Source organism: Crocodylus porosus, unplaced genomic scaffold, assembly GCF_001723895.1.
Source record: "Crocodylus porosus isolate Cpor-Errol unplaced genomic scaffold, CroPor_comp1, whole genome shotgun sequence".
In the NCBI taxonomy this organism is placed as follows: domain Eukaryota; kingdom Metazoa; phylum Chordata; order Crocodylia; family Crocodylidae; genus Crocodylus; species Crocodylus porosus.
The window spans coordinates 118,325,938-118,353,554 of record NW_017728886.1 but is presented as its reverse complement, the minus strand read 5'-3'; the positions used below and the strand labels follow the sequence as shown (position 1 = coordinate 118,353,554).

At 44.0% G+C, this 27,617-nt stretch overlaps 1 protein-coding gene across 3 annotated transcripts in view; it reads right to left on the bottom strand.

Moving 5' to 3' along the window:
* Window positions 1–27,617, bottom strand: part of GRB10 (growth factor receptor bound protein 10) — a 185,249-nt gene that overhangs the window by 126,258 nt on the left and 31,374 nt on the right. For 2 of the 3 annotated variants that reach the window (XM_019540950.1, XM_019540941.1), the window contains one exon: window positions 22,986–23,083. In XM_019540950.1, coding sequence (XP_019396495.1) covers window positions 22,986–23,036 — 51 coding nt within the window. In that variant the 5' untranslated portion in view covers window positions 23,037–23,083. Of the gene's footprint in view, window positions 1–22,985; window positions 23,084–27,617 lie in introns of those variants that run through there. The other variant, XM_019540957.1, reaches the window with a different exon arrangement.

Genomic DNA, 27,617 nt, shown 5'->3' with positions numbered 1-27,617 from the left:
TAGCATTCAGCAGTATGCTATCAGTAGAAGTACAACTTTCCTCAGCTAGGACAGAAGACACCACTCTATACTAGATAAAAGTTTTAGCACTGTGCTTTCAAATACATGCAGTAGCATTTGAGCTTCAACTCATTTTGGATATTTTTTAAAGTGTAATTTACATTGCTGCATCTGTAAAACGGACCACGATTGTTCCGTTGGAACAAATGGAATTCTTTTTCAGATAAACTTAAGATTTTTCTACAAAACAAATTGCATACAAAAGGTTAAACATGCCTTGAACAGCTACAAAAAGTGATTTTAAAGAACAAATTCATAAGGGCACTCTGTAGCATGTGCTTTTTGAATCACTGCTGTGTGTTACAGGAGAAGAGATTAAATACATCACAGTTGCCATATTTTAAAGTCAGCCCGCAAGAAGAGAATACAACTGACAAGCTTAGATGTTTAAAAGCCTTGCCCTATTTTTAATTAACTTAATGTCGCAGTGGCTGTTTGAGAGCCTGTTCATATTTCAAAATTTTATTCTGATTTTAAAATAATTGAGCAGGCAAGATGCTCAGGGAAGACAAGTGCTTCTTAGAACTAGCTTTTGCTTGGAGGCATTTATAAAAATAAAGCACTTATTTTCTGATACAAACTTTTTTAATTTTAAAAACACACCACAAACTAGGTTTGACTACATTTCTCAAAGACGACAGCCAATTCAATTAAAGCTCTACTAGGAAATACCATGGGTCTGGTACATTTTGACCAGTAAAAAGAAAAATATGTGCTTACATGAAAGTCTTCTTCCTTCTTAGGAGTTGCCATAGGCCCCAACTATGATTTTTCAGCCTCTACTTAATGGCAAATCTGACTTTCCTCTTAAACAATTAGACACAGAAATAGGCTCCTCTGCCAACAGACTGGTACTGCTGAGTTTCCAAAACCCCAAACTACTGCCTATTCCCAGCTATTAGTTTTCAATTAAAACTGGCCCTGCAATAAAGTCACTTGAAAAGAGACTCATTTCCGACAAAAAGAATAAAACTTGACAGCAGCAATTAAAGAGAGAAAAAGAGAGTCTGAATTTTGCCATAACAAGAAAAGAAAATGTCAGGTAAGCCAAGGTAAATTTTCATATTCTTCTGCTGAAAGAGGTCTAGAGAAGATTACTAGTAGCGTTCCATTAACACTGTTACCAGTTAGAAACAAATTATCTGATATTTGATAGAACATTATTTTCAGATTCTTTAAACTGAGTACACTAATGCAGCATCACCAACAGCAGTACCTGCATGTCAGATACTACTTAAGATTTCACAGACATTAGGGCTGGAAGGGACTTCAAAAGATCATCGAGTCCAGCCCCCTGCCCAAGCGGCAGGAAGTCAGCTGGGGCCATAGGATTCCACCAAGATTAACATCCAAATTTCTCTTGAAGGCATTCAAAGTAGGTGCTTGAACCACCTCCAATGGCAGGCTGTTCCAGACCTTGGGGGCTTGGACAGTAAAAAACTTCTTCCTTATGTCCAGCCTGAAATGGTCTTGCACGAGTCTATAACCATTCGACCTTGTCATCCCTTGGGGTGCTCGGGTGAACAAAAGTTCCCCCAGATTTTGGTGAACACCCTTTATAAGCTTACAGGTGGCCATCAGATCGCCCCTGAACCTGCGCCTTTCCAGGCTGAAGATAATACCAATGTAATTTTCTGAATGCAAGCAGGTGTTATCACATTACTATTTCTCCAAGTTTCTCAAAGAATAGCTTAAAGGAGGGCTGGTTGGTCCTTGGTTTTTAAAGCTTCACCAATATGCAAAATACACAGTTGTTTTTAATACACCCGGCATCCTAGGTGGATCAGCCCTTCTGGAGCATTTGCCAAACCAGGTCAGACTGAAGGTCCATCAAACCCAGTATCTTGTCTCCAACAGCAGCAATCAACAGAAGCTTTACAAGAACTATTTTAGAAACAGGTGGCGTGATCCATTCTAGTCAGCACTGGTAGGTTCTGATCATCGTGTACAAGAGCCTCTGACAGACCTATCCTCCATAAAATAGGTCTAATTTCTGTTTAAACCTGTTTATACTATTGGCCTCCCCAACATCCCATGGCATGAACTTTCACATATTAATTATGCAAGTTAGAACTTTTGAAGAAGCTTCCCCAGTATTGATAGGACCATGGTTTGCTGACTGCATCACAAGTGCCACAGTAGAACAGACTCTAATCCATCCATGAATCTCTTCTACCATGGCACACGTGATGCAATCAGCAAGCAAGCTGGCCAATCACCCACAGGCAATTCTGGACTGGTGAAGCTTCTTCAAGAGCTCCAACTTGGATTAAAACCAAACCAACATGTATGCACGAAGACTCCACCCCCTGTCTCCTCTTATGACATGTGGTGTAAGAGTTTGAGACCAGGGAAAACCAATCCAAGCCTTTTTTATTACACCTCCCTTCCTCACACCTGCACATTAGTTACCATATTTATTTGAATCCAAGATTAGGTGCCCCCACATTCAGCACGCAGGGAGGGGGGAAGTCTTATCTTCAATCTGAGTACGGATTCGGCAGACAATTGCTCAGGCTTGGTCTCCAGCTCAGCTTGCCCCTTCCCTGGTGCCTATCCCTGTTGCCACTTCCTCCACCTCACCGCCACTCCCTATACCTCACTTGCACCCCCTGTACTCCCTCTGTCTTGTGCCCATTCCTCCACTGAACGAACCACCCTGGAACAGCCAAACAGCAGTAGCAACAACAACTCCAGCCTGCAGCAGTGCAGAGGAGCACTGCGAACACTGCACAGCAGTAAGGAAGCTGGTATGGTTCCAGTTTTGGCTCTGGCCCCAACCCAGGCACCAGGTTCAAAAGTTACCTTGGATCTGTATAAATACAGTAGATCTTTTGTGATAGTACTCATCAATCCCAGTCCTACTACAGTTCTGTAGCAAACCAGGCATTAAGAAAACTCTGGTGGATAGGTTTAAAGAACACTGTTACAGGAAACATGAAGTACTGCACTGTGCCTCCTGCAGTCTGTTCCTGTTTGGGCTAATGGAGCCTCCTTGACCGGCTCAAGGCCTGAGAGTATGACACTCCAGAATGGTGAAAGCATTTGTTTAAAGTTAACTTGATATGCCTGCCCTAGGGTAGAGGTGTAAAGATGTTCTGTTCACTGAGCTTTATTCTGGGTGAGACTAGGTTGGCTGACCTCTAAGCCAATGTTTCTCAAAGTTTAAAGATCATAACAGATTACAAAGAACTTCTTTCCTGGGCTTGTGTATGAATTGTGAGTTTGAAGAACGATAAATAAGGCTGCCTCTTTGGAGGGCTGGTAAAATACGCTTCATGGCAAGGTCAGGTCAGATAACAGAGCAACTCTCAGATCCCCAGAAAATGATCTCTCAGGGTATAAATAGACATTGCCAAAGGAAATGGATTAGCTGTTCTGGGATGTGTCTTGGCACAGCTGGTCTATTTCACTGGGTAAAACACCTTGCTCAATGCCCTTCACTTTGATCCTCTGAGACAATGGATGACACATTCTATCCCTCCTCCCCTGCCCACAGAGATGCCCCAGGGAATCTCCAGGGTGTGCATCTCTACATCGGGAAAGCCAACTCCGGTTTAGCCCTGGGACTGCCAATCAAGTGAGTGGTGGTCACAGCCCTAGGACTGCACCAGGAGTTTTGACGCACCTGAGGAATCCCAAATGAGGGAACCCAGGAGGAGCAGCAAAGCTTTGATTCTCAGGAACCTCAGTATGAGAAGCAGGTGGGGAGCAGCAGAAGGCTGCTCCTTCCCACCCCTCCTGATTTTCAGGACAGGTGGGAACAGGTGCCCCCAGAGCTTTCTCCAGATCATTTACTGTTAGTTTCAGCTGCAAAGACTGAACCAATAAGCAAATGAGCAGACATTCACTTTTGATTCAGGAAATGCAGCCATGTGCCTGCAGTGGCTTAAGCCAGAAGCCAGAGGGCACTAAAGCACGGCTCTCTGACACACAGCCAGCATGGGCTGTGTATTCCCTTTCTCTTCCTGCTGCCCCCCAGGGTCTCTGGGATTTGTAATCCACAAACACAGCAGCAGGACTCTGCAGGGTTGCTCATCACTTCCTCTATTTACTTCCAGGTGCCTCTGGGATTTGTAGTCCACAGTCAGTCAGCAGTAAGTAAGTAGGGCAGGGCAGCTCCATACTAAGGGGAAGGGCAGTTTCACCCCCCTCCCTGGCCCCAGATGTGGGTTTACTGGGAGGGTAGTGATCCAGCCAGTGAGACCAGTGAGCCAGCCCTAACTGCTCCAGCTAGGGAGCGAGAGGTGGGGCTAGCCTTGCTCTCTGGAGCACACAACACAGCACAGCACAGCACAGCACATGGCTGCAAAGCATGCTGAGATGCTGTGGGACTGGGATTTCATAAACCAGTTTGACCTAAATCACTTAAGTCTGATACTACATTCAACTAGGTTTATCTTAAACCAGTTTCAGTCATTTTGAAACTGGTTTATGTACACTGAAATGGCACACAGAGTGGCACACAGTTCTGTACACAGAACTGCTTACCTGTGGGGTTGCCCGTGCCAGTGGTGACAGCTGCTGTATACAAACCCTCATGCTGCTGCCGCAGAGCCATGCTTAGAGCTGTGTGGCTGGCTGCATGGTGGCAGCGGCAGCGTGGTGGCGGCCATGGCCGCTGCGCGGCACAGAATGGTGGTGAGGATGGCTGCAAGCCGCCCAGCCACCACCACAATGCTGCTGCTGTCCTGCGCCAAGCTCCAAGTATGGCTCTGTGGCAGCAGCAGGAGGTTTTGTAGGCAGCAGCCATCACCGCTCCAGGTGAGTGGCAGTGCCCGCCATATGCAAGCCCCCCACCCCCACAGCCACCATCTCTTGCCGCCACTGAAGCATCAGCCACAGAGCTGTGCAGCCAGCCGCATAAAAGCCTCCTCCTCCCCCTCCCCTGGGCACCACCACACTGCACCCCACATCACATGCCCCCAAGGCCCACCACAGAGGGGCACCCCTGCCCTCACCCCCGGCCCTGCTTCTGCTTGTGGTGTGCTGCCTGGGGCTGGCAGCACCCCCCACTGCCTCAGCCCCTGACCATCTTCCCCAGCCCTGCCCCACAACCCCTAGCCTCACTTACCTCTAGGATCCAGAGGTGAAGGGCATGGCTCCACAGTGGCAGCACTTGTCCGCAAAGCGCCTCCCAGCCTGCATGCAGCCACCACCACCCCGCACCACCTCAGAGCCGTGCAGCCAGTTGCAGGGCATAAGCAGCGGTGCAGTGATGGCTGCTTGCATGTAAGCTCCCCTTTCCACTCCCTGGCTGGGCGGTACATACATCGCCTGCACAAGGTGGCTGCCACGGCACTGCTGCTGCCGTACCCTGCGCCACTTGCCCACAAAGCTGTGCAAGTGGCCATGGGATGGTAGCGCAGGGTACAGTGGCAGCCTCCATGTGCGAACCCCCTGTCAGGCTGGCCGGTACATGTGTGGCCCGCAGAGTGGCACCCCTGCTCTCACCCCCTGGCTCTGCTCCTCAGGAAAAGTAAAAGATTTGCTTATCCCAAATTTCAGGAAAAAAACTGGCTTACTGAAAAGCATGTCAATCTTAGCTACTCTAAGCTATACCAGTTAATCCTTCCTATAAATAGCAGCTGGATACCAAACATTGTACCATCTCTCAAACACAGATCATTATACTAGAGCATTCAAGAAATGGCTAGATTCCAAGCTTCTCAAACTAATCAAAGAGAAAGATGACAAGAAAAGAAGTGGAAGTTTTGAGGTTGGACTTTTTGTTTCATTTTGGGTTTGTTTGGGGGTTTTTACTTAAAATTGATACACCAAGTTATTTCATAAGTATATATATAAACTTGAGTTACAAAACAAAAAGATGCATCATTTAACACACACTAAACAGATTAAAGACCTATATTTTGAAAGCACAATAGACATTTCTTTATCTTTCAGTTCCTGTTGGCCATTCAGGGGTCAGAGCTCTGGAAATTACTGTCTGTGTCACCTACCTCATTTCTTGTTTCAAAAGATCCATTTTGTTTAGATTCAAAATTGTTTTAAATAAGATAATGCTACTAATGGAAGGATCCTACTTTCTATTGGAAGGTAGGATGATACATTTTAGACCGTACTTTGTTAGATTGGCACCATGGCAAATTAATTTTACAACAGTGTTCAAAATGGCCAAAGTCTTTATTCTGTAAAAGGAATATCAGACTATGCAGAATCTTACAGTTTTAACTGGGCATTTCAGAGCACTGACATAACAGAGACACTGGTCAGAGCTAAAGCAAACCACTATGTTCTAATCTAAATAGATGTTCCCAGTTCCACTCACTGACTAGGAGAAGGGAAGAACTATTTTGAGTTTACTGCTCAAGTATGCTCAAGCAAATGCACTTTAACTTGTAGAAAATATTTTTTAACCCACTTAAATCTTACTTTTTGTTCCTAGCCTTGGAAAAAACCTAGGAGATGCAGGACTAACCAGAAATTAAAATCTTACAAGTTATACATACTAAACCTGCATCCGAATCATAATGGGACTATCCAGGTCTGCAACATTATGGATCTTTAGCAGTCAAGTTACCTACAAAGAAGTTCTGAAGCAAAGAACCAACTGTTGGCAGATCTACCAAATATTCAGCATCAGAAAGAGTATTTCACAGATTATTTTTAATTGGTTAATATACCCTGCAGCCAAAGATTCTCAAAAGCTCAGCAATTTGCATTTGAATAGTAACAGATTATGAGTAAAGCTGCAATTTGTCTCAGGAAAAAAACTCTTCAAAAACTGGTATCCTTGCTCTTAGCAAGCAAGTTTTCCCAATCCTCCCAAATGTATTGGCAGTTTGTTTGCTTGTTTGTTTTTCCCAAACAGTTGTGCTGCAAACAATAAAATACGCAGCAGCTTAATTTGCATATTTTTCTCCAGCCAAAGTCTATTGAACACCTTTTGAGCAAGGAAAAGTACTGCAATTCTTCAGGAAGAATGCTGCAACACCTGAGCAAAACTACAACAGCTCTGTTAATATTGTTTAAACCTCCAAATACTAGGCTGTTAGGTCAGATAGGTTTAGCCATATTGATCTAAAGGAAAAAGCAATTAGGGTTCATGGTAGAGGTGATATCTTTTATTTGACCAACAAGATTTTTGCAAAAGAATTTTTTTTTGCAAAAATCTTGTTCATCAAATAAAAGATATCTCCTCTACCATAAGCCCTGATTGCTTTAGGCTATGTTAAAATCTTAACATACCAAAGCATTCCCACAATCACTACTCCATTACTTGGAGGACATTAAGTAGAATGTGCATTTAAGGTTACAAATGTAGTACTACATTTCACAAAAAAGAATCTCCGAATGATGACCATGTACACAGTAGGATCAGAAAACATTGCCAGTCTCTTGAAACACCAAAAACTAGATGCTTGTGTTTTCCCCTAGTTAGGGTTTTAATTCATTATTTGGTTCTATTACACTGCAAAAGAGATTTTGTTATCTGTCAACCACAAAAGTATTTTTGTCTAATGGATTTATACGAATATTGCTTGTTGGGAAGTCAACATTTACTATACTTTGCCTAGTCAGTCAACATTTACTATACTTTGCCTAGTCTTCAAGTTAAGCCACCTAATGGAAATACAGGCTTGTAAACTGAAAATGCTGTAAACAATAAATAAATATTTTTTTAAAATCACTCATTAGAAAAAGCAGAGCAAAAAGCTTCCTACAACCAATTCATGCACATGTAGGTTGTATATTTTTTTTAAAAAACTAACCCTTAGAGACCAACACTAAGAGCAGTGGTTCTCAACAACTTTAGATTCAAGGCACCTCTGGCTAGACTTGAGGTACCCTTAAAAAATGTGAGCTCTTAGTATTCACCCTTATTTTCCTATACGCAAAAAAGAAACAATAGAGCAGTTTTTCTGTTGCAGAATTCAAAACGACCACAACTGTGGATTTTTGTTTGAAATCTTTGGCTTTAATCTTGTGAATCATATTTGTAAATCTAACCATGCTAATACTGTGTGACACCCTGCAGCACCCCTGAAAGGGTGTTGTGGTACTCTGGTTGAGAATCACTGCACTATATGAATGGAGTGAAAATGAAATAAATTTATTTAACTTTGTGTCAGAAAAACACAACCAACAGTTCTTCATTGACTTTGGTCCATAGCCAAAAGCAGAATGTGCCCAGAAGAGCATCTTTTACAAACTCTCTTCTCTGGAATCCTATTACTGGGTGGCTGTTAGTTGTGGTTCAGTATTTCTTGGGCTACAGCTGCATGTTTCTTGAACCACCCTCACCCAAGGAAACAAAAACCTTCTTTCTATAAACTAAAACACACACCCAGTAATGCTTGCTGGACAGATATGGATTGCCAGGATTCTCTCAGTGGCATGTGCAATAGGTTTGGTGGAAAGGGAGTAAGAGCTTGTCTACACTGACACCATGCCCTGCCCACTCACTCCTGCTCCAAATCCCAATGCTGAAGTAGTGCAGCCACCTTTCTTCATCTAGTTCTCTTGGCATTCTGGAATTAATTTGGTCTGGCCCCAACAACACCATTCATTTTTTTGCCAGTTTGTCCAACATGTTCTATACTTGTGATCTGCTGCTCTTCTCTGTCTATATTACATTTTCTTATATATTTGGTTGGAGGTTGTGAAGATTGTGGAAAAGTAGTCACTGAGCAGTTCTGCCATCTTTGCTTCTTCTAATAAAGAAGCTGAAATATTGAACAGTGGATCCACTGTTTCCTTGGTCTGTCTTTGTCAGTCCAATGTATTTTAGAATCTCTTTTTGTTGTCCTTCTTATCCCTTGCCAGCTGTCATTTTTTTTTGCCTTCACTTTCTCAACTTTGTCTCTGCAGGTCTTTGTTATTCCTTGGTATTCTTAGTGACTCATCCTTCTTCCTAATGCCTACACATTCTCTTCATTTTTAGATAACTAAGAAACATCTTATTTAGCCACACACATCTTCTGAAGTTCTTATCTTTACCTCACATTATAAAACGCTTTTTGTCAAGCCTACAGTTCTATGTCCTTTACAAATTTAGCTCTCCTGGTCCCATTTATACTTCAGTCTCTCTACCCATGGGACCTTACCTGCTATCTCTCTGTCTCCTGAAGCCTGCTATTTTGAAGTCTAGTATCTCTGTTTTGTTTAATCTCATCCCTTCCCTTCCTTGGAATCCTATCATGTAGTGATTTCTTCCTCCAAAGTTAGTATTACTTCATATTCACAGCCAATTCTTCCTTACTGGCCAGAAAAAAGATTCAAGACAGATGACCCACTAATTGTATCCTCAGCTTTCCAGAACAGAAAGCTGTTCTCTAAACACCCTGAGAATTTACTGGACATTTCACTTAAAGTAGGGTGTCAAACTCATTTGGTCCCACAGGCCAGGTGAGTGGTGCAGGACTGGTCCTCAGGCCAGATGAACAGTGCAGGTAATGGCCCACAGATACTCCCCCCACCCCTCAGTGGATCCAGTGCACATGGCACCTGGTCTGGCCAGTCTGAGACCCAGCAGGAACAGGTCTGGCATCCTGGGTACTGGGTTGTTGCCACAGGAACAAGTTGCAGTGCTGGCTTCTAGGGCTGTGCAAAGCTTTGGCCGCTGATTCAATTCGGCAGAGATTCAGACCGATTCTGCAGCCGAATCTCCGAAAACAAATCGAATCAGGAGACTCTTTTAATCTCTCTTAATCAAATCAGAACCCTCCAAATTAATTCAGAGAGATTCGATGAATTGGAGATAGACACAGCTTTAAATGTTTTTCTATATACCTTAAGGTACCTGGGTCTGCCACTGAGCACACAGGGAACCCCCCAAGCTCCTGTGGGATGCTCATTAACTAGGGACTTGACTACCCAAAATAATTTCGTTATCATCTACAAACTTGGAGGTTTTACTGTGCACCCCCCAATTCCAGATCATTGGTGAACATATTGAACAAATATGGGCCTAGCAGATACCTGTAGGACCTCACTTTTGACCTCCTCCAAACTCAAAAGTGACCATTTAGCATTACTCTTAGCTTCCTATCTTTTAATCAGCTCTCAATCCACAAAAGAATGGTACATCATAATCAGAGCTCACACTGGAAGCTTGTCCATGTCTACATGTCATTTACTCCACCTTTAACATCATTTGTCAATGCTGATTTTCTGGGTTTTACTCTAAAATATTCCCCTCTTTCAGCCCCTTGCTTGGCAAATTTAAATACACTGGAAAAGTCTAAGTCAAAGGATAGAATGAGATTTTTAAAAACAGCTCACATTTAGTGATGGTGACTGCCAGCAAAGAAAAATGTTGCTAAGACTATTTCACAGAGCAGTGCTTGCCTTTCAGTAGTTTCCATGGCATGATCACCAATTGATCTTTACCATAAGTGTCAAAGACAACTCAGGAATCAAGCTGACAGGTGTACACAAACCTGAAACTGGGGTCATCTATTATTACCATGTGCCTATAAACAATGATAACAACTTTGCAGAAGGAAAGTTGCATTCAGCATTTAATCCTGAATTTAAAGAGAGATTCTTGTATATTGAGGGGAAAAAGTAATCATTTGTATCTTCCTACTTTACAATTCCCGATTACACTTGTGGTTTGTTTTGGAAGTAGTATCATTTTTATTATTCCAGTCACTCTGATTTCTAGTTTTTTACCATTTGTTTAAACCCATGTCATAAGGCAAGTTCACATTGTTTGGTACTTTATTAGCAACCAGCAATATTTATAAAACATTTATTTTATCACATTCTTTTAATTCTTCATTATAGGTGTGATTTATAGTCCGTCAAACCCAAGAAAAAAGTCTTTCAATTTATATCAATGGATTATAGATCAGGCCTCAATTCTGGTTAAAATATATGAACTTCACTTTTCTATTTTTAAAAAATACGTGAATTTTAATAACCATATTAGAAAAATCATAATCATATTAGGCAATCTGATGCCCAAGTTTAAGGAAACAGATTAGTTCAGACTAGAGATTTCAAAATAAAAATCAATTTCAGATTTTTAGGCAAGCTGTGTTCTCAGTTAAAAAAAAGAAAAAGATTGATTGGAAACCTAACTGCATCAGTTATAAAGTAGAAAGCCCTGTGTAATTCCTCCTTTCACTTATCAGTCTTAGAAAAACCCAGTAGAGTTGAAATAATGGTCTGTCAATCCAATACACTAATAGCTTCAAGCACTTTTCTTCTAAAAAGATGCCAATACCACTTTGTCAGCTTTCCCCTTCCCCCAAACTGTGTGGAAGTATTCAGTGTTCTGGGGAACTTGCCAAAGTGACAGTATTTACTGTATGACTAATGTGCATTAATGAAGCACAAATGGACAACTATTTACTTGTGCTAATAACTAAAGCGCTTTATTAGAGTAGAGGCCACAAGTATGAAGAACTGCCAGCTTCCCCCACTTGCCAAAAGCATATTAAAAAAAATGGAGCCAATGTATAAGCACTGAGGGCTACCGCCAACATTTGGTAGAGTTTTAATTCATTGTTCAACATGCAGTACGTAAAGTAATAATAAACCCTGAAGCTGCCTCTCTTTTCCTTTTGCGGTCTAATAGATTACAATTCTCACTTTTGTCTTTGCTCTTAAAGTTAGAAATAGCCCCTTTACTGAGCACCCAGGGCTCATGCCCAGATTTATCCATCCTAACTTATACTAATGGAAAGAGGAACCAAAGGAGGCTGCAGCTACATCACTGCACCCCCACCAGCCCCTTGAACCAGATACTCTAGGTAAGTACTGCAGTAGTACTCAGTTCTTCCAATGACCGAATACAGGGGTTGACAGCCTATGGCCCACAGGCTGGATCCAGTCCACACAGCCTTTGGATATGGTCTTTGGAGTCATGCCTTCAGTGCCATTCAGCAGCAAAGGGTCCCCCCTTTGTGATATACCACAGTCACCCTGGGGCTCTGGCAGAAAAGCTCTGCCCATGCTGTACCACAGTTAAGCGGCACCAGCTCCTGAAGAGGGGGTCTTTCCCTACGCTGCAGCTGAGGCAAGGAGAAGCAGTGATGGTGATTGATTCCCAGTGTCTAACTGCCTCTGACCCAAGCTGGGTAAGCCTGGCCCAATCCACCAGAAAACACTGTAGACCCCTGCTATAAAGAAACAAAGTAGCTGCTGCCAAAAATTGTACATAAACAGCTTTCTGTTACCTGGATAATTAGAAAGAGGGTTTTGACAAACACCAGGACACTTGGTTTCAATCAATGAGTGACTGGCATAGCTTAAGTATCTCCTATAATGTAAGACCACACTGCAGCTTTTGTCTCCCTAGTAAAGGGATATTGTGGTCTCATCTTAGATATACAGGTAAGAACACCCAAGTCACTTCAATATTAAATAGGTGCTACACAGAATGCATCTTAACGGCACCCCTCTCATTATGTAGGGAATAGATTTTCTTTCTCTAGAGGCCAAATTTGTCACAACATGGCAGAGACATATGGGGGGAGGTAGGGGAGGAACTTTTAAAAACTTTGTTTTTACTACAGCTTTTCCAGAGATAAAACTGTCAGTATTAGAGGGAGTAGGGGGAGACAGGAAGGAGTGAGGAGTTGCATTCTGTTATACAGCTCCCATATATTGTGCAGAGGTTTGTAGTATGAAGCTAGACTGGAACGAGTTCTCCAACTTAACAGAAGAGTTGTTACTGACACAAGGACACTCCTATTGCAATAAGACCTCATTAAGGATTGTAAATCTGGAAAAGATTCCATTCAAAGGGTAAGGAGAAGTAAATATGCTGGATTCAGTTTGTTGTTGGAGTATTTTGATGTGGTAATTAGTAGTAGTGGGACTAATCTTATGCAAGGTCTTGTGCAATCGACTGGTGGGCGTGAGTTAAGTGGTTTTTATAAATGCTGGTGGTCACAGACAGAGACTACCATCTTAACCTTACAACAGACTCCAGATCTAGAAAGATTTGTTCCACCCCTGCACCATCTCCTCCTCCAAAAACATTTGACCCTAGGAAAGAGCTTCACTGAGTTCCATGATAGCCATCAGAAAGTTTTACTACAAATTTTGAGCAATTTTCAAACTTGAATAAAATAAAATTGGGTGAGGGGAGGAAGGAATTTAAGGAACAGACAAAGAAAAACATCTGCTTAGAATGTGTTTCGGAAGCATGTGAATAATCTCCTTGGATGAATGAAAAGTCAAGGAAACAAGATGCCATGAACATCAGTGCCAGCACCATTTCTCAACTCTCAAACATTCCAAATTCACAAAGATTCTGCCCAGACTTAATCTGGATCTTGGCATCACATCTAGTACCAGATTTCTCACCCTTTGCAGTAGAGCTGGTAAAAAGGGTAAAAGATCAACAGTCTGTTGGGAGAAGCAATAAACCTGGCAGGTCTGAAAATAGGTTTCAGTTCTGATACAAGAGGATGAACCTCAGACACCATTCCTATAAAACTCACAAATTAAGACTGAACAAGCCTCTCTAGGATGCTGTTATTTCTAGGACATAAACCATTTAAAGAAAGCCACCTCGTTAGATTATATTACCTGCATTTTCTCAGGGGATCTGCAGCTATGGATCTTGGCTGCTTTATGACACAAATCCTACAATCTTTTTCTTTTCATTTTTTTTTCTTTTTACTGCAAAGGAATATATGAGATAATAGCAGAATGTTCTGAGCTATCATGTGGGCTATAGGTGAAAAAGGCTGAGAAGTAGGGATTTAAAATGTGGAAGTTTGTAAACAAGTATTCATCTATCTTGACCATCAAGAAGGGCTGTTTTGTCATTTAGACTGACATTCGTTTTATAATCCAGTCAGAACCACAGATCCTTATATTAGAATTGCTAACAAACTGCAGTGAAGTAAAGAAAAAAAATTTGATATGGGTATTCCCTATAAAAAAAAAACAGGAAGATTTATAATTATAGTACAAAAGTTGTTTTCATGTCACAACTCTCCAACATTAAATTAAAATGTTTTAAAGATGTAGACTAAACAGAATGAGGGGGGAGGGGAAAGGAGGAAGTAACAGTTTCTTACCACTTCTAAAATACAGAAGTGGTATTACCACAGTTACCCAAATACAGGGCAACTTTGAATTTAAGATGACCCTCCCCCTCCCCAATAATTAGATTCTATAACAGGAAAGTTTATAAATGTTGATATAATTTTCCATGTATGGAATCTGACTATTGGAGGGCTGTCTTAAATTCTTCTCCCTCCCCACCTCACACTGCTGCTGTAGGGGGGCAGGCAGCAAGGGAATTAAATGGCCTGACCCCTACCCCTTCCCCCCTGCTACCTATTCCCACCAACACTTAATGCTCCTCCCACTGCTGGTACCTGTGTGCCCCAGCTCCTGCACCCCTGCAATCCCATAGCATCTTGTCTCCAGCACCTATGCCTCCTGCCATTTAATTCCCCCATGCCTCTAACTCTTCCCGCCACTACTTGTGCTCCCTCACAGGCCCAGCTCAAGCCCTGAGCACAAAGAACATACTGGCTCTGATCCTCTCTGGGCCCAGCGGTAGCAATTATGGCAGCAGTTGCTCCAGCCCTCGAGCCAGGGCTACAGCAGTTGCCTGCCCCTCCCTCTCCCCTTACTCACACTCAAATCCAAGGGAAGGGCTCCCCCAGGGTTAAATAGAGAAAAAACCCTCATCTGTAAGGATTCAAGTAATTACAGCACTTGTATTCTTTTTTTAATGTTGCTTAAACTAACGTACTTTCTTGAAACTGAAGATTTTTTTTCTTTTAGATAAACCTATTTTTGTTGAACAAGGATAAACAGTCCAGCTTCAGCATTAGTTGTGCAGGAACATGATCTGCCAAATGACTGTGAATCTCTCGAGTTTGATTTTCCACCCTGTATTCAAACACACTGTGGAAGCATATTCCAAAAGTTCATACTGGAGACAATACATCTCATAAAAATCATTTAACTGTGCTCTTGTTGCTTTGCCCTCCTCTATGCCTGCTGTAATTTTACTCATTGATTTGAGATCGGGGTGGTCTTAGTCTTGGCTTAGAGTTGGCTAAGACTAAAGAGTTCCATCTATAAACTTAAACATGCAAGAATACAACTTGCATGGATTTTGGGCTGGAATTCAGTTCGTGTTATCCGGAGATAGTGTGGGGCAGCCAAATGCTCAAATTTAAAAAACTGCTGAAAGGAAAATGCACAGGTTTTCTTGAATTGTTTTGGGAAAACACAGTTGAAATAGCATTTCTATTGGTTCAGTAAAAGTCATCAGCTGACATCAAGAAATCCAACATCGCTTCAAATGTGCAAGTGCAGCCTTCAGATGCCTGAGGAAATGGGTGCTCAAAGACCACAACATCAGATCTGAAACGAAGCCCATGGTTTATCAAACAGTTGGGAACTCCTACCTTATCATATGGAGCTGAGAAGTGGACAATGTACAGGGACACCAAGTTGCTGGAGAATTACCATCAAGGCTGCCTGTGGAAGATCCTTCAAATCCAAAAGGAAGACAGACGCACAAACATTAGCGTGCTCTTGCAAGCAAACACTATGACCATCAAGGTGATGATCATCCGACATCAGCTTCACTAAGTCAGCCATGTCATCTAGATGTCTGACTCCAGAGTCCCAAAGCAAGTTTTAATCTCCCAACTTAGTCAAAGTGTAAACTCAAAAGGAGGGCAGAGAAAGTGCTTCAAAGATATCCTCAAGGCCTACTTGAAAAAAAATGCAACATTGACATCAACTCATGGGAGACCATCACCCAGGACTGCTCCAAATAGAGGGAGAGTCTGTTGCAAGAATCTCAGTACTCTGAAACCTTCTGATGACAACAGGAAATGGAAAAGCGAGAGCAGCAGAAACAGTATGTCACAGACTGAATCAAGAATCCAGAGGCACCTACCCTACACAAAAACACATGCCAGAGATACAGCAGAGTCTGTCAATCCCAGATAGGCCTCGCCAGCCATCTTTGGACCCACAGAAAAGACAATCATGGAAGACCATCCTCCTTGACTGGATATACTCAAACACGAGCAGCTCCCTGGAAAAAATCTCATCCAAGAAAACCAGGAAAGATCCTCCGCCACAGATATGACCGATTTCTGGGCAGCAGGAGCTGCTTGCTGCAAGGGCAGCCCTTCTCCCTCCTCCCCCCCACCTGCCACACAGGCCATTCAGCACCTTGCTCCCCCAGATGCATCTGCCATGCAGGCTCCCTCCTCCCACCCACTGCAATATTGGTACCCAGCTCCCCTCCTGCCATGCCCACACAGCATCCCCTCATGGCCATGCTCACAGCTCACATGCAGTGCTAGGAGCTAGCCTCTTTCTTTTCCTGCACAAGCAGCCCAGCCCCCACCATGGCACAGAGAACAGGCAGCCTGGCCTCTCCAGCTGAACTGCCGTGTCCCCAAGAGCTGGGGACGTAGAAGCCAGAGGAGGGCAAGGGAGCTCAAAGAACCCAGATACTAAGGGCATTTACACACATATGGTTGTCTGCTCCGATGCACTGGATCTCCGGCACATGACAGCAGACTTGATTAATCAAGTGTGCTCCTCATGCAAGCTGACACACCCAGTGCTGCACTGCATGAATTTGTATAAATGGCAAAATGCATAATCGCGCTGAGAAAAATGGCAGTAGCTCACTTTTGAACTAAAATACCTTCTATGTTTTTTAGTTCAAAAGTGCGCTACCACCATTTTCTCAGGACTGATGCATGTTTACCTGTTTACACAAATGCATGCACCGCAGCGCCGGATGCTTTTAAAAGCACTCAATACTGTGGCGCAAGTATGTGTATAAATGCCCTAAATTAGAAGCAACATGGTGGGGTGAGCAGCAGCCAGGAAGGAACCTTTTGGCCACGTGCTAACCCTCTGGGGGCACATGTGGCCCATGGGCCGCCAGCTGGACAGCCCCACTCTACGATAGCAACAACAACCTCACCCTGCACTTTGGGAGACCAGCCAGATTCTCAGCTGCTTTAGGAAAAGCAATGGTTGTACAGCACTGCTCTAATGAGCCTGCATTTATCTATACCAGAAAAAGCTTACATATGTGCAAAGACATAGACCCCTTTTCATGTGGCTACAGAAGGCTTAATATTACTGCAATTAGTACAACTTGATTAGAGGTTTACTTTACTCTAAAACCTTGGGGCAATTCTGGAGTAAAAATATTAGGTGCAAAGTTCTGTTCTGAATCCTTGCCTGCTGATGCTATATTTGATCTTGAAATCCTGAGCCTACAGAGAGCAAGGAAGAAAGATCTGAATTTTTCCCCTACTTTGTAACCAAGTGTTTGTATTCTATTTAATGCCAAGTTATTTGTTGAGCACTGCCAAACAAGTCTTCCTTCTAATAGGAATTAAGCCATATGAAACTGAACACTACTGCATTTAATAATGAAGTTTGTCCCCTCTTTTGTCTCAGTAAAGCGGCAGTTGGGAGAGAAGGAAAAAAAGGGGGGGGGGAAGAGGGATAGAGACAATAATGCAAAAGCATACTTTCTGCATTCACAGAATTTCATGTTTTACAAACTGGGTGCCAAATCTTAATCTAGCCATTTGCAAGGGCATTGGCACTTGAAAAATTTATACCACCAAGGGTTAAGAAATTAAATCTTTTATTAGGGTCAAGTCACTGTGCGTAAATACTGCTGTGACTACAGATTGCAAAAGAACGGAAACACAGTAAATCATCCCATTTTTCTGAGAAATTCTGGAACTATAATCTGAATTTCCAGGAACAGAAGACAAACACTGCCAAATTTTACTGTTGGGTTTTCACTGAAGATTTAGAAAATTTGGAAAGGGCTCCAGAAAGCCACTGAAAGGTAGTATTGATTTTTCTCCACAAAGCTAGAGATTGCATTCCACTGGAAGCACACAAATGAGCAAATGGTTTGTGCAAGCTCCTGATACAGTAAAGAAAATCTCATGTTAACAAAATCCTACATTTGCTGCTTTAGAAGCTCTTATAAACAAAGCTGCTAGCAAGGAATCTCATCAGACACCCAATCACCTACATTAAAAAAAAAAAAAAAGTCAGGAACTGGTTTGACGGCTGCTTCTGGTTAAACTCTGAACTAAGGAAGGAACAGATGAGAAAATAAGGGAAACCTAGAGATTTCAATATTCTGAGATAAGGCATCATGTAACCTACAACCAGGTGCCTCTATTCATTCTAAACCTTGAGGTACCAAAGTAAGAAAACCTGAGTGTATGGAAACTACAAGAATGAGGTTTTTTGGCCCCTGACTTGCGTAAGTTAAGGAGGATTTATTAAATTCTACTAAGAAAAATACAAATAAAAAGCAAAAAAAGAATTAAAAAAAAAAAAATCACAGTATACTGCAGCCTAGCCTTTTTTTAGCCTTTAAACCAATATGAAGCGGATTCAGTAACCAGTTTTGTACATCAAAATAAAGGCTTCTAATCAAACTGAAGATTCGAAAAACAGATGTTCCCTTTTCTAAAGAGAACTTAATTCCCCACAGAAGATACATTAGTTGTGAATGGCTTTCCCAAGCCAATTTTTGCAACAGGTTCAATCATTAATTTCAGGAATGCTAGCGCTCAGTAAGTTTCACATAACCTTTCCTGAAACAACTGTTATAGGAGTCACTCTTTCACTGTCCCCTCTGGATATTGGTTCAGAAGTGTTGCTTTACCACCAGACATGGAAGATCCAATCCACAGCAGCCCTGCCTGCTTCTGTAGCCTCATGTGAATAAGAATATTCAAAAATCTAAGAATCAATGCAGAGTACAAACAGATTTTCAGAGAGATGGGAGCAAAGAAAGACACCAGTGTAAGCTTCCAAATGCAAGACAGGAAGATTTGAGTTACTAGTATTGTCAACTCTTCCATGATTCTCACAATACTTGCCATTACTCCTGAAGATCCAGTCTCTGGAATCAAGCAATTAAGAATCTGAGCTTTCATCATAAAACTTAGTTCTGGCCTAAGTGACTGCAGAGAAAAGCTGGGAAGTACAGCCTATGCCCTGACAAACTAGAAGCTAGAAATGAAAATAAAAGCCTTCCCCACACACACAAGGCATTTCTGAAGATCTAGTAAGTTGGGTGTGATGGAATGGAAACACTGCAATACTTTTACAATACAGGCAAAGTGAATTAAGAGTACCCAAAGTGGATGGAAATGCAGGAGCAGCAATAAAAGAGTACCAAGGATCCTAGAACTTGAAAAGCTTTCTGTCTCCACAGGGCAACTTGGGCAGGAAGTTAAACCAGTTCTCATTAAACCAGAGATCTCCAACCTTTTTATGGTGAAGATCACTTTCTGGAAGTAAAGGGCACCCCGGGATCTACCACACACCCAACCTAGCCCACACCCCACCCCACCCCATCTCTCTGCCGTGACACGCATCCCGCTGCTGGGCAGGCAAGGAAGCAAGGCTCAGCCAAAAGAAAATGTAGAAATAACAGCATAAAACAGTATATTTTATTCTCTCCTTGTTAATTTAATATAGATCTGTCCAGAATTAGTGAAAGATTGTGACCATGTTATGGGGATAGGTTGTTAGAGTGAGAACACTGATATGACCTAATGGCTGAGGGACCCACCTGAGGATCTGTGCCCCAGTACATAAAATGTTACTCTTAAAGGAGCAGTGAGAACTCCCTCCAGTGTTCATTACTGCTGGTGTGATCACATGGAAGATGAAAGGCCCAGCTATATTCCCAGGTCAACTGAAACCTATAGTTATGGCTAAATTAGGCAGAGCTTTTAAATAGTGCTCAAGAGAGCACCAAGAGCTGGAATATGGATTGCATGAGACAAGTAACCCCTGCAACACCTACCGATAGTATTGAGGTTTTGCACCAAAAATGTACCCATACAGACAGCAGCTCCTCCGGGAAGGAGAGAAACCAGGTTTGTGATCCTGGCAGCTCCGCATCCACTACGCTTGGTTCTTGGCCTGGTCTGCCACCCAGGGACACGTGCAGGGGGAGGCACTTGCTGCTGGGCATAGCCCGATGGAGCCTTTGGGGGGGGGGGGGCTGTGCCCCCTCCCCTTGTGCAGCAGGCAACCTGCAGCAGCAGCTGCTTTGTCCCAGCAGCAGGAGCCTCCCCTCCCCCACATGCCCCTGGGTGGCGGAAGTCCCAAACCCAGTCAGGCTGGGGCCCGATACCACACAAGTGCCCACTACTGAGCTGAGCCGCACGTGGCCAGCTGTAGCAAGGCTCAAGGTGCAGCAGCAGCTGCCTCTGCCATTTCCGCCCCCGCAGAGATGGGGAGGGAGTTCCCCCATGTTCCCAGAGGAGTCGCCCTGAGGCTCCAATCCTCCCACCACCCAATGGGGCCATACTTATCTTCCCCTGCTCCTGAAGGAGGACAGTCCCTCACCATGGGGGTGTCAATCTGCCTCCCCTTCTCTCCCCCACAGATGGACCTGCTGGGGCTGGGGGTGGCGGGTGTGCGCATGCCCATGTGCCCAGCTGTCCCCCACAACCAAGGATCGACCTAAAGAGGCTCAAGGATTGACAGGTCACAAGCCCCAGGTCGGTGACCACTGAATTAAACCATTTTCAAAGGAAGATCCCTACCCTGTAGGCACATAAACCACAGTAATATAATGTGTATTTGCCTGCCTCTATGGGCTGGTCCCTATGGTTAAGAATTTGTTATAGCTATAATCTAAGGAAGTTTCTACTTTAGCTCCAGCAATAAAGACTACTAGATTTTACTGCTGTTCATCCATACATGATCATCAGCCACTAGACAACTTCTATGAGAGCAGAAAGCTTGCAAAGAGGAAAAAAAAGCAGCTGTTGTCACTGACTTGGAGACAAAAGTGGGTGAAGTGTCTCAGAAAAGAACAGGCCTCTCAGCCCTATGAGTGCTATCTTGAGGAAGACTTCAGAGAATGGTGACCTTCAGCACTGAGTTACACACAGAGAAGAACATATGGTTTTGTCCAATTTTATAGTAAAGATCTGCATTGATGGAGTATCTCATCAAATTTCCCAGATTATTCATCATGTTCTCTAGTTTAAAGTCCAGGTTCAGTTTACTCACTTTGTTTTGAAAGATTCATTTTTGTTAGTGCTTGCCAGTGAAAACAGGCCATAGGAAGGCATTCATGTCTAGTGCTGCAAATTTCTGGGGAAGTACTAGCAAGAGTGAGTATATAGGCATTCCAGCCTGCAGCTGCCCCTTCTCCTCTGTTTTCCATGTGTTCCCCGACCAAGCTGATCGTCTTAATGGACTCATTAAGGCAGGGGAGCAACTGCTCCACTGCTCCCAGTTCCCAGGAAGAGATGAGCAGCTTCTGCTTCCCACACGTTCCCCAGACCAAGTGACCCACATCTGGGTAAGGCATGGGGAGCCTTTTGCAACTGCTGTTCCTCTCTCCTCCACAAGACCAGGTTCATCCTGGTCCAAGGAATGCACAGGAAGCATTCATCAGCCACTCTACTCTCTCCAGTCCTAGGAAGGAATCAAGCAGGCATGGCTCCCCACATCTCTTCCAGACTGGAGGAATGCAGCACCAGAACCCTATAAATGTTCTTGCCCTCACAAGAATTCTTTGCACAGGCAAGACCTTCCATATTGAATCAAGGAAGAACTTTCTCCTAGAATTTGTATGTTTCCTGCAGGTGAAACTGAACAAATGCTGTCCTAGCAGGACACAGGCATTTCTGTTAGAAATGTCATTCCTGTCCATACCCACAGACTAGTCTATCCAGAATATGTTAAGAAATGAAGAGCTAGCTGAATTAAATCAATGCTGGAGCCAAAAGGAAAAAGAGATTCTACAGGGCAATCTTGCTATTTGTCTAAAGCTCCCAGCATAATTTTTACCTGAACTCTAGCAGAGTTTAGAAAATGTTACTGCCAACTCCTGTTGACAGTTCAGCTATCAAATAGTCATTCCAGGTTACCCTCCTCTATCACCAAAAAATGAAAACATCTTATGCAAGGACAGTGGAAGCAAATTCCATATACTGAAAATTGAACTATGAAACTTGCTTATAAAAAGATATTGAAACAAAAGGTCTCAAGAAGAACTAGCTACCACATGCTTATTGTTTTTAATTTAGTATGTGTGTGGCTGTAGGGCTCAAAAGAAGCCCAATCTGGTCTTGGTTGTGGTAAGCACTCTACATAAAACAAAAGAGAGTAGTCTCTGCTCCAGAGAGCTCATCTGCACTCTCATTACACTAGAGTTAAAGGCATCACAAGAGGCATATTTTAAAAAGCCAACCACTAATTGCCTGAGGAATGGAAGAAATACATTTTCAGGCTTATTATTGTCTAGTTCTCCATTACAGGAGTATTATATCTTCCTCTCAAACATCTGGTCTTAGCTACTCTTAAAAATGAGATAACAACTAGATGGGCCTGCGATCCAGGCCAATACAGCAATCCCTGCATTTCCCATTTCTGCTAAATTGATATTCATCATCCACTTCAGTGCAAGAGATATTGCCACATTCCACTGGTGTTCTGGCCTGGGAAAGTATATTCCCTACCATCAAATCAATGTGTTTTGAACTCCAGACTGCCAATTTTATTTGCTGAAAATAGCCTTATCTTTACTGCAGTGGGGGCCAACCTTTGTGCCTGGCTTGCCCCAAATTAGCCCTGCACCTTCCTTAATCCCCTTTCCCTGCCCAGTCTGTTCCTCTGCTTTTTGCCCTCTCTGTCACTGTGCTACCTGTCCTCTTCCCAATCTTGCACGTCACATGCAAGCAGAGGCTCCTTGTGCCATTTGTGGCACTCATGCCGTAGGTTGGCCTCTCCTGGTTTATCTGTATTAGAGACTGAGACTGGTCCATGAATGATGATGGAAATCCCTGCCAGCAACATATAATCACACTGAAAGTATTTCTAGAAAGTAGCTAAATCTGTATCTTAAATCAGAGGGTTTAAGATCACCACCCCCACCCACCTCCACCATAGCACTACAATATAATGTTAAACAGTTTTAGACTTACAAGCCGGTATGGAAGATGTAGAAAGGAGTCTGGGCAGCCAGCTAAAGCCATTTGTTCTTTCAATTTTTCTTCAAATTACTTCTACTGCTTCACGGCACCTGTAGAGTATAAACAAGCTGTCAGAAACTACACTGAAGACATTTCATCAATTTATCATTGCAAACAATTTGAGATAGGGAACTGGAAAAGAACAAGGCACTGAAACAGTAAGTATTTGTGAGAAGCATACCAAAACTCCTTCAACTATAACCCTATTTCATTCAGGGTCAGAATTAGCTAAATGGTCCTAAAGGACCATGAAGACAGTTGTATTATTGAGCACTCCCAAACAACTGTCCTCCCTTCCCTTCTAAAGTGATTGAAGTCCATTTGCTCATATCTTTACAAAGCAGGCCTGGGGGTAGAGAATCTGTTATAGTACTCTGCAAATATGTATGCTTGATTTTTCATACAATAAAAGTTAGAGAGTTCTAATAAAGTGGCTATTATCAAGCTGAATCATTCTATAAGCCCATTTGAAGGCACTGATAAGGTACTCCTTTAAGAAGTTATCAGTCTCTTTTTGGAGGCTTGTTATATGTTTAAATTTGGTTTCAAACTTTCTCTGACTTGAAGTCCAGATATCCTCAGTCAGAAATGAAACTTACTCTCATACTTCCCATCTTATGACTCAAGCACTTGCTTATAAGTGAAAAGGAAAGGAGACACGACCATCTTTATATTTCCCTGGTGTATGCCATTGTGCAGCCATGCAGCTCAACACAGCATATTCTCCCTTCTCAATTAGGATTATATCAATCTCCCTTTATTTCTTATTCCATGAATACCTGCTCTAAATTACTAGAGATGCACTGATACATTGGTCCGATATTAAATAGGTACTGATATAAATAAAATTTGCTGTATTGGATATCAGCCCGATGGGGCCGATAATTTGGCTGATAAATGCCCAAGCTGCACACAGCTGCAGTGCAGCATGGAGCGGAGTGGAGCAGAGCTAGGAGCATGGAGAGCTGCCTCCAGCTGGTAAGTCAGAAGGGGTGGGGAGAGGGAAGAGGTGTGAGGAGACAGATCAACACCCCCACAGTGAGGGAGAGCGGTGACAGAGGCAGGCCCTGCCCAGGGTGGGGTGGGGACACAAGACAGAGGCACGGCTCATGGGGGGGCAGGTGGCTCATGCAGCTGCTTGCACCCGGGGAGGGTGTATGGCCCCCAGATCTGCATGGGAAGGAGGCTGGAGCCAGCACTGCATGGAGCTCTTCTTGGTAGGGGCTGGGCTTGCAGCAGGCATTAGGGTGGCTGTAGCTCCTCCCAAATTTTGCTGCAGCTCTGCTCCCAGCCCTGCACCACAAGGTGCAGCCTGGCTCCATGTCCTGCCTCTCCCCACATGCTGAAACCGCGCCCACTCCAAGCCCAGGCCCTGCCAAGAAGAACTGTGCAGCACTGGCTCCAGTCCACACTACTCCGCACAGATCTGGGGGGCACACCTCTACCCTCCCCCTTCAAGGGTGCAAGCAGTGGTGGGAGCCGCCCTCCACTATAAGCCACGGCTTTGTCCCATGCCCCCGCCCTCCTAGGCAGCGATTGCCCCTGCACCCTCCCTCCCTCACTGCAGGGGGTGTTGATCTGCCCCCTCCATGCCTCTTCCCCACCCCTCCCCCCACACCACACTGACCAGCTGGAGGCAGCTGCATCGGATATTGGATCAGTATCAGCCAATATGCCTCCTTAAATATCGGCTATCACTATTGTCCCCCAAAATCTCTATCAGTGCACCCCTATAAATTACAAGTGAGCTATAGCAAACATGGGCAATTATTTTGGTTGGAGGGCTGCTTAACGAGATTTGGTGAGCTGTCAAGAGCTGCAAGAGTGGCCCCACCCCCTGGTCACCATCTTGGGACTGGAAGTCCTGGCCCCTAACCCCTGAACTTTGTCACCAGAAGTCCCCATGCCCCTGGAAGTACTCCTTTTGGGGAAGGGAGTTTGCCATTTTAGAACCAGAAAACACACACAGATTATATATTAAAAATTAAACATCCACAATAACATAATTTAATTTTATTTAAAAAAAAAAATGTTGTCCTGATTTATATGCATTTGCATAGTGAATAGAGAAGTGATTACAAAATAGCTCAAAATGAGAATGAAGTCCTACTTTTTTATATGGGGGGTGTGGGTGGGTGTAGGTAGGTGGATATGGGGTTTGTGGGAGAATTTAAGGCGTATGGAAGGGGAGGGTGGCTGGGGGTGTGTGGATTTATGCATGTAGCAGGGAACGGGGCTCTTCCCAGAAGCACGCATGTGTGGGGAGGTGTGGAAGGGTGCAGGTGAGTACAGTATTTGTGGCATATGTGATTGTGTGCAAAGAAGTGAGCAACTGTAGGGTTTGTGGGAGAGGGATTGAGGGTACAGTAGGGTGTGCAGGGGAGCCCCCCCATGTAGGCCCTGCCCGCACAGCCAGAGCTCACACACCCTGTGGCGCCTCCCCACTACCAGCAAGTGTGCAGGCCCAGCCCAAGCCTGCTCCTCACCACCTTGCCATGGCAATCAGGGCTGAGGCAGCTCCACAGCTGGACTGTCTTTCTAGGCAGCCCAGGAGGCAGTGGCTCCTTCCAGCTGCAACCGCCACTGGCCCCAACCCCACAGTACTGGTGGGGATCTGCACATGCAGCCTCAACCTGGCATGCCATGTGCTTGCTCCAGATTTCCAGGCAGAAACTTGTTCAGTGTGAGGGAAAAGCAGCCCCTTCCCCTCACCACTGCCAGGCAGTTCTTGCTGTAGCACCAGGCTGTCCTGCATCTCCACCACTGTCATCACCACCCAGGCTGCCCTGTGGCTGCTCTGCACTGTCACAGGGCAGCTCAGAGGTGGCAGTGATGGCAGTGAAGACACAGGGTAGCCCAGGGTGGCACGGGCTCTGGGCAGCTACATCAAGAACTGCCCACCAAAAGTGAGGGGAAGGGGCTGCTTTTCCCTCATGCCAAGCAACACTTTCAGCTTGGCAGCTTCAGACTGGTGAGTCTGGAGCAGGCATGGGGCACACTGGGTTATGGTTGCACGCACAGGTCCCCGCTGGTACTGCAGGGCTTGGGCCAGGGGGCTGCAGGATGTGCCAGTGCTGGGCAGCACCTAGACCAAGTGAAACCAAGGGACAATCCACAGGCCAAACAAAGCTGCCCCATGGATTGGATACAACCCACAGGCTGTATTTTACCCACACCTGGGCTATAGCTTTTAGCAGGGCAAATACTCATCAAGCAGCCAATTACCAAGGTGGGATTAAATGCAAATCAATCTTTAAAAGCCTTCCTTAATATGACACTGGGTGCGTAAGATCTTTAAATTTCACACCAGTCCCAGACCCAGCTGCCCTCTTCCCAATCTAGTGTGCAGGACAGAAGTGCTACTAACAGAAGATTAAGTTTGCATGAGCACCCTTAAGTCTGGTTTTCTTAATCTGAGTAATTAATCTGTGGGTTTTATTTTTCTTTTCTTTAACACAGTTGAATTTTCCAGTTAACTGTTCACACGACTGCAGGGCAGATTACCAAGGAAATCTTGGTTAAGGACCACATTTGTGGGAGACCAGTGAGTAAAATAAGGGGCAACCAGCATGGGTTCATAGCAGGCAGATCCTGCCTCACTAACCTGGTTTCTTTTTACACCCAGGTCACAAAATCCTTGGATGAAGGAACAGAGGTACATGTTATTTACTTAGATTTTAAAAAGGCCTTTGACACAGTGTCACACCCATTTCTTTTAAATAAACTAAACATTTGCAACGTAGATTATTACACAGTCCAGTGTGTGAAAAATTGGATTATGGGACACACCCAAAGAGCGATGGTGGACAAGTCAGCTTCTACCTGGAGAAATGCGGGGAGCAGAGTCCCACAAGGCTCTGTCTATTCAATAGCTTCATTAGTGACTTGGACAAGGGAGTAGAAAGCACCCTGTCCAAGTTTGCAGATGACACCAAACTATGGGGGGAGGTACACAAAACTACAGGGCAGGGAGCGAATCCAGGCAGATTTGGACAGGCTAGGGAAGTGGGTGGAACAGAATAGGATGCAGTTTAACAAGGATAAGTGTCATGTGTTGCACCTGGGGAGGAAGAATCATGAACACTCTTACAGCCTGGGAGGTACCACTCTAAGTAGCACAACTGCGGAAAGGGATCTCAGAGTCATAGGCGATTCCAAAATGAACATGAGTCACCAGTGTGATGAAGTAATAAGTAAAGCTAACCACACTCTTTCTTGCATAAGTACGTGCACCACAAACAGATCTAGGGAGATGATACTTCCCCTCTATGTGGCACTGGTCAGGCTGCAGCTGGAGTAGTGTGTCCAGTTTTGGGTGCCGCACTTTAGGAGGAATGTAGATAACCTGGAAAGGGTTCAGAGGAGGGCCACCCATCTCCTTAAAGGCCTACAGAAAAAACCCTATGAGGACAGATTGAGGGACCTGAACCACTTCAGCCTGCACAAGAGAAGGCTGAGAGGTGATCTTGTGGCCAACTACAAACTCATCAATGGGGGGACAGCAGAAAACAGGGGATACAATGTTTACCATGACACCCATCAGGGTAACTAGAAACAATGGCGACAAACTGAAGGACAGCAAAT